Source organism: Hyaena hyaena, unplaced genomic scaffold, assembly GCF_003009895.1.
Source record: "Hyaena hyaena isolate Hyena2069 unplaced genomic scaffold, ASM300989v1 scaffold_296, whole genome shotgun sequence".
NCBI lineage: Eukaryota > Metazoa > Chordata > Mammalia > Carnivora > Hyaenidae > Hyaena > Hyaena hyaena.
The window spans coordinates 1,410,933-1,423,738 of NW_024080931.1; the positions used below are offsets into that span (position 1 = coordinate 1,410,933).

The following is a 12,806-nucleotide window of genomic DNA, read 5'->3' on the forward strand; positions in this document are numbered from 1 at the left end:
TCCTAGTTGTTGTTCCGTAATAGTCCACAAAAGAATGTTTTTTAATTCTGCAAGTCGGCCTCTATTCCAAGAAGCCTTTGGGGTGACGGAAGATTGAATACAGGACTCAGGCTCCCCGGGCACCCTGGCTCCCCACCCTCCTAACAGCTCTGTCCTGCCAGGCAGATTCATCCATCAGAGGCCGGCCAGTGGCTGGGCCCCGGGCCCACACCCAGTGCGCGCCCATCAAATGCCAGTCAAACCGTTTTCTGAGGTCGAAGCGGGTGGTTCAGAGGGACCTACAGAGAAGGAAGCCCAGGCGCAGCCAGCTTGGCGGGAGTGGGGGGAGGCAGGCTCACCGTTCCCTCCACCAGGAGGCCTCCCGTTCCTCGTGATTGTTTTTTCCTGTGGCCCAGGTTTCCCCCTAATATCGATGATGATCATTATAATACTGATAACCATTGACCTTTCTGAGCACTTTGCGCCCCGCACCAAGAATCCTTCAGGCAGAGGTGAGTGAGGGCGTTGGAATCGCGGAGTTAGAAGGGTCCAGACGCACAGTCTGGGCGCTGCGGCTTGCTTATCTCCCCAAACGGGCAGCTCACTCTCCCCGATCGCCCCCCCCCCCACTCCCCCGCCCCGCGCGCGGCACCCGCTCTCGGAGGCCTCTGTTTCCCTGGGTGGGCGAGGTGCGCGCCTGAGACCCCGTACCGGGGCGCGGCGTGGAGCAGGCGAGCGCCCCGGGCCCCCGCCCGGACGGAGCGGGAGGCGCCGGGGGGGCCTCAGGGGCGGGGCGGGGAGGGGCTGCCGGCGGCGGCGGCGGCGGCGGCGGCGGCGGCGCGCGGAGCAGACCGCAGTGCGGCCGGCGCTAGGACCTGCGGGGGCCTCCCGGGCCGCGGCGCCTCCCGCTCCCCCGCTCCCCCCAGCCCCCCTCCCCCCACAAAATGAGGAAACGGAGCAACTTGTTCCAAGTTGTGCAGCCAGGGCTGCCTTGGGGTGCCCAGCCAGCGCTCGGGGGCCCTCCTGGGTGCGGGCGCGGGGCGCGGCCCGGGGGCGCCCCCTGAGCAGGTGAGCCCGGTGGCGGGGGTAAGGGGAGAGACCTTGAGGCAGTGGCGGTGGAGGGGGGACCCCGAGGGCCCCGGCGACGTCCCGGGCGTGCGTTGGAGCAGCCGGTGGGAGCGCGAGTGTGCGCGTCCGGCGTGCGCGGCCGGTACGCGGCTGGGGTAGCGGGTGGTTAGAGGCGATCGGGCGCAGGGTGGGGGGTATTTTTCTGGGTGCGGGTGTACGCGTCTGCAGGCTCCCGGGTGTGTATATCCGCGCGTCCACGTGGAGGGGTGTTCGCGTGTGGCCGAGATGCGTGTGCGCGGCCCTGCTGTAGCTCGTGAAGCTCCGGGTGCCCCACTGGCCCAGCGTCTGGCGCCCAGGTGTTCAAGTGTGGGTCTCTGTGTGTGTGTTGGGGGAGACAGGTACACACATTTCTGGATGTCCGAGTGTCTGTTCGTGTGTCCACATGTGTAGACGTGTGCACACCTGTCTCTAGGTGAACGTGCCTTTGCTTGCATACCCGCGTGCCCGTGGGTACCTGTGTCCACCTGTGTCCGAGCCCCATGTATTTCTGTGTGTGCTCGTGTGTACATGGATCAGTATGCGTGTGAGTACACAGGGGGCGGGGGATATATGGGGGGCAACATTGGAGGGGCAGAGGCTCATCTCCCAGCCGTGCCCACTGCCCAGTCACCTGCTGTGGGGTCCACGGCAGAGAAAAGGGGCCAAAAAGCCCCTACCCCAGCAGCAGCAGGAGACTGTGTGCCTGTCCTAGCTTGGTGTTGGGATTGGGGGGGGAATCAGAGAGGCTCAGCTGATGGCCAGAGGAGCCCAGCAGCGCTGCACGCCCCCTCCCCCCCCCACGTCCCTGCCCCACCCCAGGGTCAGAGGGAGTTGGGAATGACCTTGAATCATCCTCTGTTTCCTTGCCCTGCCCCTGCCCACTTACCAGAAAAGAGGAAGAACCGAGCTCGGTTAGGTGACACCACGTTCCCCACCCACTGTGTGACTGCTGGGGGCTGAGCCAGGCGCTTCCCCCCTCCCCACCATATGGCTACTTGCTCTGTGCCCACCCCGTGCCTCCGTTTCCCTTTTGGGACCATGGCGAGCGTAGAGCCTGTGGTTTCCTCGCCGATGTTTCACGGCTGCCTCACTATAAGAACTCCTGTGGATAAAGACCACCTCCCCAGAGGGGCTTAGGGACCCATCGCCAGGGACCCCCCCCCCCGTGGGGATGCCCTCGGCTGTCACCTCCACCTGGCCAAGGCTGGAAGTGGTCAGTCAGTCATGGCCCCGGCCTGGCTCTCCAGCTGGTCTCTGCCCCTCACCCAGGTGAGCCCCCGCTTCCTCCGTGCCTGGCGCCCCACGTTCATCTCAGCCAGGATGCCAACAGTGAGTACCGCCACCCCGGGTGCCCATGTCTCCGCCGTCCCCTGCTCAGTCCACACCCACAGGGCCCCAGCACCAGTCAGGGGGCTGCATTCTGACCGTGTCCCCTTTAGCCGGTGCTGCGTTTCTGTCACCTTTTCTTCCCAATCTGCTTTCGCAGAAGCAGATACTTCTGTCCTGGCTGCTCCCGCTTTCTTTTGTGTTCTTTTTGCCTCTGCCTTGCTGTCTTTTGCCCAGTTTCCATTTCTTCCTCTCCCCGGGCATCTCTCTCATGCCCCTCTGCCCCTCCCCCCCAGAGGCGCTGGGCCCCAGGCACCCAATGCATCACCAAGTGTGAGCACACGCGCCCCAAGCCGGGAGAGCTGGCCTTCCACAAGGGCGACGTTGTCACCATCCTGGAGGCCTGTGAGGTGAGTGGGAGCCTGGGGCCCCGAGGGTGCTTGGGGAGGTGTGTCTCTGCCAGGACACCCCCCCCCCCACGACACACAGACACGGGGTCCCTCCCGCAGAGCAAGAGCTGGTACCGGGCCAAGCACCACGCCAGCGGGCAGGAGGGGCTGCTGGCGGCGGCGGCGCTGCGCGAGCGGGAGGCGCTGTCGGCGGACCCCAAGCTCAGCCTCATGCCGTGAGTCGCGGGGGCGCCCGGGGCGGGGGGCGGGGGCCCCGGGCGCCTGGTCCAGCGCGTCCTCCGGCGGCTGCAGGTGGTTCCACGGGAAGATCTCGGGCCAGGAGGCCGTGCAGCAGCTGCAGCCGCCGGAGGACGGGCTGTTCCTCGTGCGCGAGTCCGCGCGGCATCCGGGCGACTACGTGCTATGCGTCAGCTTCGGCCGCGACGTCATCCACTACCGGGTGCTGCATCGTGACGGCCACCTGACCATCGACGAGGCCGTCTGCTTCTGCAACCTCATGGACATGGTGGAGGTGCGGCCGCCGCGAGGCCCGCGACCCCCGGAGCCGCGCGGTCACCCCAGGCCCTGCCCCAGCCCGGCAACGGCAACGCGGGGGGCAGGGGGTGGGGGTGGGGCTTCGCTGCCAGCCCCCTGGTGTGGGAGGCGGGGCTGGCCTCCGTGGACCACCAAGCCCACCTGTGGCCCGAGTCCTCTGGATCCACCTCTGGGGGGCACTGGGGTGGCCCCTCCAGGGACCCCTGGGAACCTCCAGGTTGACACTGATCCGGAGACCACCGCCCCACCTTCCCCCGGCTCCTCCTGTTTCCTAGCCTGCATCCTTTCCGTTTCCATGGAAACCAGCCCAACTCCTCTGGAGGGAAGCAAACCCCCCTTCTCCCCAGCTCCTGCCCACCCCGTTCAGGGCACAGAACGCAGGGCTTCCCCGCCCGGGGCTGGGCTCACCGGCCTCTGCCCTGCCCCCACCCCACCCCCACCCCCACAGCACTACAGCCAGGACAAGGGCGCCATCTGCACGAAGCTAGTGAAACCCAAGAGGAAGCAGGGCACCAAGTCGGCAGAGGAGGAGCTGGCCAAAGGTACGGCCTGCCCTTGCCCCCCCACGGCCCGCTGCCAGGCCGCTCCCCACAAGCCTGTTGCTGGGCCTGCAGGAGACCCGGGGCTGCCCTGGGGCGGGCAGGGGCGCCCCAGACACCCGCCAACCCACGTGGGGTGGATTCCCACGCCTGCGGCTGCTTCCCTCTCTCCGTCACCCGCCTTGTCACGTGGGCCTGAGCCTCAAGCCACCCACTTGGCCGTCCAGCCCCAGCCTTAGGTCCTCCCACCACACCCCTGCCTCCGTGCCCCCAGGGGTGACTTTCTACCATGAAAACCCACCCACATTGCTCCCCTGCCTTCTAGAACCTTCCCTCGTGGCTGAGCTGTCTTCCCTGCCTCATCCACAAGGCCCTTCCTCTTTGTCCCCCAGCTCCCTCCTTGTTTCCTCCTATGCCTCTGTGCTGCTGCCCCTTCTGTTCTCTTCCCAAGTACTGTTCCAGGCCCTAGAAATGAAACCCTCAATGCTCAAGGTCCGAAGCCAATGCACCACCCCCACCCCGCCCATGGCCACCCCCTCTGAACCTGACAGTTGTGTCTGTCTCTTTGGAAGCATGTCTGTCCCAGGGAAATCTGGACACCTCGGGGATGGCCTCCAGGGGAGGCTGGTGTCACCATGCTTGATCGTGGAATGGGAATTTGGGGAGGAAGGGGAGGGGGCCTCTGGAACCTAGTAGAGAGGAAGGGGGAACCCAGGCAGGTTTGAGACAAGGGGTCAGGGAGGTTGGACCACAGATGACCACTTAGAGTGCTGGAAGATTCTGGAAGATTCTGGAAGAGTCCCAAACCTTTATGAGAAGATTCCAGAAGCTTTGACCATCTCTGTTTGTTGTATCTTTTGTGGTGTGTCCCTGGGTAGCCCGAGGTAAAAAGACTCTAAAGGGAAGAGTCCTTGGGGTATTTGGAGGGACACAGTAGAAGAGAGAAGGGCAGCCCCGGTGCTGCCCCCTGGGGCTCGATGGCGCTTTCCTGGAGAGGAGGCTGGGCCCTTACCCCCCAGTAAGCTCCTTCCCCAAGGTCGGCCCGAGATGGACAGGCTCTGTCACTTTCCAGCACTTGATAACCAGGACCGGGAGTGGGTGTCTTGGACAAGCCCTTGGGCCACTGCTAGGCATGGTGGCCACCTGAATGTGTGTCCCTGCTGGGGCGCTGTGGGAGACACCCGCTGCCCCTCGCCAGGCGGAGCCGGTTCCCTTCTCACCGGGTATCTACCCCCACAGCCGGCTGGTTGCTGAACCTGCAGCATCTGACGCTGGGCGCGCGGATTGGAGAGGGTGAGTTTGGAGGTAAGTGGGGGCCTGGGTCCGGGGCTGAAGGAAGCAAGGGGCGGGGGTTCCGGTCCAGGTTTAGGACTCGGGAGGAGTGAATTAATCCACACCCGTGTTAACACCTGCTTGCTGTGAGCCCGCGTCTCCCTCCATGAGGGGGCTGACATCACGGTGATCGGGCATGACGCCTTCACACCTCCGGGCCCGGCGCTGGAAACGCCATTCCTGGAGATTGTGACTCCGGAAGGCTCTGGGGCTTAGATCCGGGGTTGGCCTGCCTTCTCTGTAAAGGGCCTGAGTGCACGTATTTTAGGGTTTTGGGGCCAGTCTGCGTCCGTCTCTTCAGCCCTGCCTTAGGAGCGGTAAAGCTGCCGCAGGTGAAGGAATGGCTGTGGCCATGTGCCAATAAAACTTTATTGACGGCCACCGAGATGTGCATTTCACGTCATTTTTGTTTGTTGCAAAGTAGTATCTTTCTTGTGATTTTTTTCCCCCAAACATTTAAAAATGTCAAACGTGCTCCCAGCGCTGTGGGCCTCGCAAAGGCAGCAGACGACTGGGTTTGGCCCACGGGCTGCAGCTGCAGACCCGCTGACCTCGAACGGCCTGCAGGGCTGAGGGGTCTTCCAGGCCCGGGGACCCACAGCCACGCCGGTGGGTGCGGCGGCTGGTGTGGTGGGTGTTTCCATCCGCCTGTCCCCCCCCGCCCCCCCCCCAGCGGTCCTGCAGGGCGAATACCTGGGACAGAAGGTGGCCGTGAAGAACATCAAGTGCGATGTAACGGCCCAGGCCTTCCTGGACGAGACGGCGGTCATGACGTGAGTCCGGGGCAGGGGGAGGGCAGGCGGGGAGGGGGCCCCGGCGCGCCCTCACGGCCTGCCTGCTGGCCCCCAGGAAGATACAGCACAGGAACCTGGTGCGCCTGCTGGGTGTGATTCTGCACCAGGGGCTCTACATCGTCATGGAGCACGTGAGCAAGGTGGGGGTGGGGCCGGACGAGGGACCAGGGTTGGGGGAGCAGCGGAGCGGCCTCGAGGCCCCCAGGCCCATCTCCGTTCCCCACAGGGCAACCTGGTGAACTTTCTACGGACGCGAGGCCGGGCCCTTGTGAGCACGCCCCAGCTCCTGCAGTTTTCCTTGTGAGTGGGGCTCCGGGGGGAGCGGGGGGGGGGTCCTTTCTAAGGTCAAGGGAAGACTGAGGCGCAAAGTGGGAGGAGCCTGGCCTTGGGAGTCTGCGGTCCAGCCGCCGAGCATCCTCCCAGCCCTGCGGCCCCCGTGCCCTGCCCCCCCCCCCCCCAGGCACGTGGCCGAGGGCATGGAGCATCTGGAGAGCAAGAAGCTGGTGCACAGAGACCTTGCCGCCCGCAACATCCTCATCTCTGAGGACCTGGTGGCCAAGGTCAGTGACTTCGGCCTGGCTAAAGCCGAGCGGAAGGGGCTGGACTCAAGCAGGCTGCCGGTCAAGTGGACGGCGCCCGAGGCTCTCAAACACGGGGTGAGCCCCCCTCTGCCCTGGGACCCTTCCTTCTGTGACTCTATCTGGGCCTCAGTTTCCCCATTTCTGAAACAGCCTTGGGCTCAGTGCCGAGGGCCAGAATAACCAGGGTCCTCCCCACACTGAGTCTGAGTTCCGCTCAGTTGGGGAAGACTTGGAGGGGTCGGTCTATCGGGAGGAGACCAAAGAGTGAAGGTCAGCCCAGGGGACTTCCTGGAGGAAGCAGGGGCTGGAGCAGAAGCTGTTGGGGCTCCCTCCTCACCCTAGTTCTGGGCCCCACAGAAGTTCTCCAGCAAGTCGGATGTGTGGAGTTTCGGGGTGCTTCTCTGGGAGGTTTTCTCATACGGCCGGGCTCCATACCCCAAGATGGTGAGTGGGGTCTGGGGGGAGGCGCCGGGTCCCCTGCGGGTCTGGGCACCATGGCTCTGACCCCAGCCGTGCTGGCGTGCCCTCTGCCCGCAGTCGCTGAAGGAAGTGTCAGAGGCCGTGGAGAAGGGGTACCGCATGGAGCCCCCCGAAGGCTGCCCGGGTCCCATCCACGCCCTCATGGGCAGCTGCTGGGAGGCTGAGCCCGCCCGCCGGCCGCCCTTCCGGAAGCTGGCGGAGAAGCTGGGCCGCGAGCTGCGCAGCGTGGGGACCCTGGCCCCCGCAGGGGCCCAGGACACAGACACTTCCTCCTCGCCCCGAGGCCAGGAGCCCTGACCCTGCCTGGTGGGGCCTCGGGCCCCAGAGGACAGAGTGGAGGGTGCAGGGTGGGGGGGACAGGCCAGGCCCGAGGAGGGTCAAGGCCAGCGCGCTGCCCAGGTGGCCCAGGTGGGGGGCTCCGGGCAGCCTGCTGACACCACGGACCCGGGGAGGCGAGGGATTAGCGCTTCCATAAAGACTGATTCCAAGGACTGAGGGTGTCTGAGTCTCTCTGTGGCCACTGGTGCCCTTCGCCCCAGGGGGTAGCGCCGGGGCACCCCCGACACTCAGCCCAGGGCCATCTGCCTGCCGGCAGTCTGCCCACTGAGGGGCCTCCCCAGCTGGGCCCCCGCGGCCACCGTTGGGGACACAAGTCCCCAGGGATGGAGTCAGGAGAGCCCCCAGGCATCACAGCCACCCCGTGGGCACGCTTGTTCCCACCCGTGGTCCCCACTGTGGTGTCCCCATGGCTGCCCGTGGGGTCCCAGTCTCACAGGACCTCGGGAGGCTGCCCATGGCCACGGAGGCCACGTTCCACGTCTGCCTCCCCTGTGCCAGCCCGTGCCCCTCAGGGCAGGCACACGGGAGCCCGGGGAGGGCCTGCCACGGTGGTGGCCCATGGCGGGGGGGTGGGGAGCAGGGGCAGGGGCAGGGAGGGCTCTGGTCCAGCTACCAGCCTGACCCGTGAGTCCAGAGGAGCTTGACTGCGGACTGCAGGGGCTGGGGCTCTGGGCTCGCACCCCCAAGTTCTGAGCCTGACCCCCACCCCCCGGCTGCGTGGCCCTGATCTGCCACGACAAAGCGTCTCAAACTGAGAACATTTCCAGGGTGGGGGGGACATTCGTGCCTAGGCTGGGGCATCTGGGCAAACAGGGGTTCGTCCCCCCGCCTGGGCCCCAGCAGCCTCCTCTAGGATCGGCTTTTCGGCGGCGGGGGCGGGGGCGACCCGAAGACTCACACCAGGGAAGGCTCCGCGCGCACAGCGGGGCCCAGTGGCTACCGGGACTGTCAGTCATCCCTTCTCGCTGATGTTTCCTGCCAGCTTCCAGGGCGCCTGGAGGGGTCTCCGGCCAGGCTGGGGTGGCCGTCACCCCAGGACCCCTCAGAGCGGGGAGGGGACACCAGACCACAGCACAGCCTCCCACTTTGGCTGACCCTCCCCTCTGCCCCACCCCCCCAGCTTGAGCATGGGCTGACCCAGGGACTTCCCCAAGGTCACAGTGACCTCCTTCAGTGCCCCCCTGAAGCCCCACCCACTCTCCGGCCTCATTTTCCCCACGGGCACCTGAAGGGGCCAAGGGATTCTTCCTGGGGGAGAAATGAGGGGCGGGAGGCTGGTGGGGCTGACAGTGGCCTGACCCCCACCTAAGCCAGCTGGAGGGGACGCCCGGCCCCGCCCCTCCCCGCCCCTAATCCGGTTCTCTAAGGTTCTCTAAGCTGACACAGCGTCTGCACCTCCAGCCCCAGCCGCTAAGCCCCCTGCGCCCGAGTCCCGATCCCCGTCCCGATCCCCCGGCAGCCTCTTAACCCACCTGGGGCCAATTAGCTAATTGGGGCCTGAGACCAGAGCCGCTCGTTAGTGATGAAGCAATTAGGGCATTAGGGACCCCCCTCGTGCCCCCCTCCCCAGAGCCCCGGGCCCCAGCGGGCCTCGGGAAGCACCCCCCACCCCCGCGGCCCGGGCTCACCCACCTCTCGGGCGCTCGGGCCTGGGCCTCCCGTCTGCCGTGGCCTCACCGCCCCCCGCCAGGCTCAGTCTCCCCTCCTCTCCGGCCCCAAGCTCCTTGGGTGGGGAGCGGGCAAACCAGCTTCAGGGTCTCTGCCCTTGAACCTGCTCTGGCTCTTGGACCACTGCCTCTGGGACAGTCTTGTCATCTACCCGTCCCCCAAACTGGGCCCAGGGGGTCACCGGCTCCTCCCTCTTCCCCGGACCTTCTCCCCCAGGAGTGCTCCCCCCCAACTGCCATCCCCGCAGCCTGACCAGGCCTCCCCTCCTGCCCCCTAGAGATATTCGCCCAAAATGCCATCTGATTACGTCCCTCCCCGGCTCCACAAACTCCCATGGCTCCCTGGTACCCTCTCCTCCACACACACTTGTGTCCCGAATTTTAGCCACTTCCCCGCCCACTTGATTACTTCCCACCCTCTGTCCCCCCCCCCCGACTTGTGTCACCAGGCTGAGGCACCCGACACTCTATCCTATTTCCTGGCTGTCTGTCTCCCCTACAAGGGCGTCAGCTCCAAGACGTGTGTCTATTTTGTTCGCCGCCGTGAACGGTCCCTGGGACGCTGTAAGTGCTCAGTAAGGTTCCTCCAAACCTGGCGAAGAAGCCCCTCGTCCCTGCTGTCACTTCTCAGAACCTCAGCTTCCCCACCCCCGTCAACATCCGTGGATCTAAGAGGCCCTTTTTCTGGCCCCAGCTGCTGAAAGCAGTTAACAGTGGACATTCATTGAGCACTTACTGAATGCCATTCCCTGTGCACTGCTCCCTACTTTCATCAGCTCACTGTCCCACGAGGGCCCCGCCGCCAGGCCAGTCCTGTCACTCTTCCACAGCTAGGGAAACTGAGGCCCAGAGGGGGGAGGCCCTTGGTGTCCCCCTGTGAGGGGAGCCAGACCCAGGCCGATGGCCTCCCCCCACACACATCCCTCTGGAGTCCCAGCCTTCCTCCCCGCCCCCCCTTACCCTCCCTCTGCAGCTCAGAGCCGCCGGGGCCTGGGCGGGAGGGGCCGCCTCAATTAATCACCTCGCACTAATCTTCCCTTCTCCGGACCCCAACCCGCTCGGGTCCGGCAGGGCCAGGCCAGCCGCAGACACGCTGGGCCCGCTGGGGCGGGGGCCGCGTGGATCCTGGGGCCGTCGAGGGGCTGCTGGGGGTGGTGAGTGCTGGGCCGGGGGCTGAGAGTGGGAGCTGGGGTGCAGAGAGCCCCCCAGGATGGAGGACTGTGGGGGCAGCGTCCCAGCCTCCTCCCTTCCTGGGGGTCCTCGACGCAAGGAGAGATGGACAGACAGACCAAAGCAGACGTGGAGGTAGAGGCTTGAGAGGGAAGGAGGGACAGGGACGCAGGGAGAGGGAGAGGGAGACGGTCCCGGAGGGACAGGGGCGGGGTGGGCAGGGAGAACCCAGGACCTGCTGCCTCACCCGCTGCTCTCCTGCCCTTCCCGCCAGGTGGGGGTGAGAAGCCATGTTCCTGAGCCCGGGTGAGGGGCCCGCGGCGGAGGGCGGGGGGCCGGGCCCGGGCGAGGACGCCCCCAAGAAGAAGCACCGGAGGAACCGCACCACCTTCACCACGTACCAGCTGCACCAGCTGGAGACGGCGTTCGAGGCCTCCCACTACCCGGACGTTTACAGCCGCGAGGAGCTGGCGGCCAAGGTGCACCTGCCGGAGGTGCGCGTGCAGGTGAGGGCGCCCGGCAGCCCAGGGAAGGGGCCCTCCGGGCACGCAGGCAGGCGGGAAACTGGGAAGGCTTCCCGGAGGAGATGTGGGACTGAGACCTTGGCGCTGGAGTAAAAGGTTGCCAGTCAGGAAGGGGGAAGGGTTGGGGGGCCCGGCTGGCTCAGCAGGTAGAACGTGTTAGTCAACTCTTGATCTCAGGGTTGTGAGTTCAGGCCCCACGTTGGGTGTGGAGATTGCTTAAAGATAAAATCCTTAAAGCGAAAGGAGGGAGCGCAGGCAGGCGGGCCTGGAGTGGCCCTAGGCGCGCGAAGCAGTGTGCAGAGGTGTGGAAGATCACCCTGGGGTGCTTCCGTCGGGCTGGGTGCGGCGGGTGGAAGCGGAGTTCGACTGCGGCTGAGGAACAGCTTGTCAAGGGCGTCAAATGCTGAGCTGAGCGGCTGGGACTCAGTGCCCGGGGCCGAGAGGGGCCGAGGAGGCGGGGACGCTGGGCAGAGTGGCGAGGGGGGCTGAGTTTCAGAAAAGGCTCCAGGTTGATATGATGGGGGGCGTGGGGCACCCTTCTCTGGGGGGGCATCCCCACGAGGCGGGTATGCTGGCGCGGCAGCAGGTGAGAGTGAGGCGAGACAGAACCCCCCCCAGCGCGGAGCCCCGAGGGAGGACGCCGGCGCAGGGAGGGGCGGGCTGGCTCGTCCCCAAGACCCTGAACCGGGGGCCCCCCTCCTGCCACCTCCAGGTGTGGTTCCAGAACCGCCGTGCCAAGTGGCGCCGCCAGGAGCGTCTGGAGTCAGGCTCCGGGGCCGTGGCAGCCCCGAGGCTCCCCGAGGCCCCAGCACTGCCGTTCGCCCGCCCGCCGGCTGTGCCGCTGCCCCTGGAGCCCTGGCTGGGCCCTGGGCCCCCCGCCCTGCCAGGCCTCCCGCGCCTGCTGGGCCCAGGCCCGGGGCTGCAGGCGTCCTTCGGGCCCCATGCCTTCAGTCCCGCCTTAGCGGAGGGCTTCGCCCTGGAGGAGGCGTCCCTGCGGCTGCTGGCCAAGGAGCACGCGCAGGCTCAGGACAGGGCCTGGCCTCCCGCCTGAGTCGGGGCCGCCCGGCCCCCCCTCCTCGGCCCGTCTGGGGCCACCCCTGCCTTGCAGGGGGACGGGCAGTCTCAGGAAGGAGGTGGCCTGGGCCTCCCGTCCTCGGGCCGGGCTGAAGTGGGCGGTGCCGCTCGGGGCAGTAAGGCTGCGGTCACCAGCCCCGGTCACCAGCCCCGGGCATCGGCGCGCCCAGGCCCCCCCGCCGGCTCCTCATCCTGTGCAGCAGAGGAGTCTCCTGGACACTGACGTCACAGAACAGCAGTGGCAGCTCGCGGTCCCTGGTGTCTTTCCCCGGGTGCCTCCGGGGCCCATCGCTTTACCCCCGTGACAGCTGCTCTACGGGGGGACACAGGCCCAGGGAGGCCAGCTTCCTGAGGCCACACGGCCACTGGGGGTGGAGCTGGTTTTCAAGCTTGTTGCCCCCAAGTACGTCACCCCAGGTGCCATGCTGAGTCCACACTGGGGTGGGACGCAAGGGGACCCGGGCCGTGTGCAAAGGGCGGGTTCTCAGGCAGAAGCCCGTGGACGGACTCCTCCATTACGGATCAAAATGTGGCTTCTGTCCCCACTGACCACAGACCCGCCACATCTGGCCCAGTGACATCTGTCCATGCAACCCAGCCACGTGCCCCCAGGGCGTGACGGACCCCCTCCCAGAACAAGGAGGCATCGAGGGCAAGGGACAGGGTGTGAGCAGGCCTGAGGCCCACCCGGCGTCAGCATGACACGGGACCTCCCCATGGGACGGGGCAGCCGGGGACGTGACGGGAGAGGACGGGCTCGAAGGCAGGAGTTACACGCGACCAGCACCCTCCCTCCTTTGAGCTCCGTCCGTGAAGTAACCACAGGTTCACTTCCGGGTCCTCACACCCACTGGGGTTCGAGCTGCCCTGCTCACCCCGTCCTGCCTGACATGTCACATGAGCCCTTGGGCCCCGTCTTCTTTACATGGTGGCAGCGGGCCTGCTGCCCA

At 66.4% G+C, this 12,806-nt stretch overlaps 2 protein-coding genes across 2 annotated transcripts; both read left to right on the forward strand.

Moving 5' to 3' along the window:
• Window positions 1-940: 940 nt before the first annotated feature.
• MATK (megakaryocyte-associated tyrosine kinase) lies at window positions 941-7,565 on the forward strand. Its single transcript, XM_039247588.1, has 14 exons — window positions 941-1,047; window positions 1,520-1,630; window positions 2,356-2,415; window positions 2,709-2,822; window positions 2,922-3,037; window positions 3,114-3,333; window positions 3,805-3,898; window positions 5,135-5,200; window positions 5,901-6,000; window positions 6,077-6,161; window positions 6,248-6,321; window positions 6,482-6,677; window positions 6,960-7,046; window positions 7,140-7,565. The coding sequence occupies exons 2-14, from the start codon at window positions 1,625-1,627 to the stop codon at window positions 7,377-7,379; spliced, it is 1,458 nt and encodes a 485-aa protein (XP_039103519.1). The 5' UTR covers window positions 941-1,047; window positions 1,520-1,624; the 3' UTR covers window positions 7,380-7,565.
• A 2,983-nt stretch (window positions 7,566-10,548) lies between these two features.
• On the forward strand, window positions 10,549-11,833 carry RAX2 (retina and anterior neural fold homeobox 2). The gene is made up of 2 exons (XM_039247506.1): window positions 10,549-10,764; window positions 11,495-11,833. The coding sequence occupies exons 1-2, from the start codon at window positions 10,549-10,551 to the stop codon at window positions 11,831-11,833; spliced, it is 555 nt and encodes a 184-aa protein (XP_039103437.1).
• Window positions 11,834-12,806: the final 973 nt, after the last annotated feature.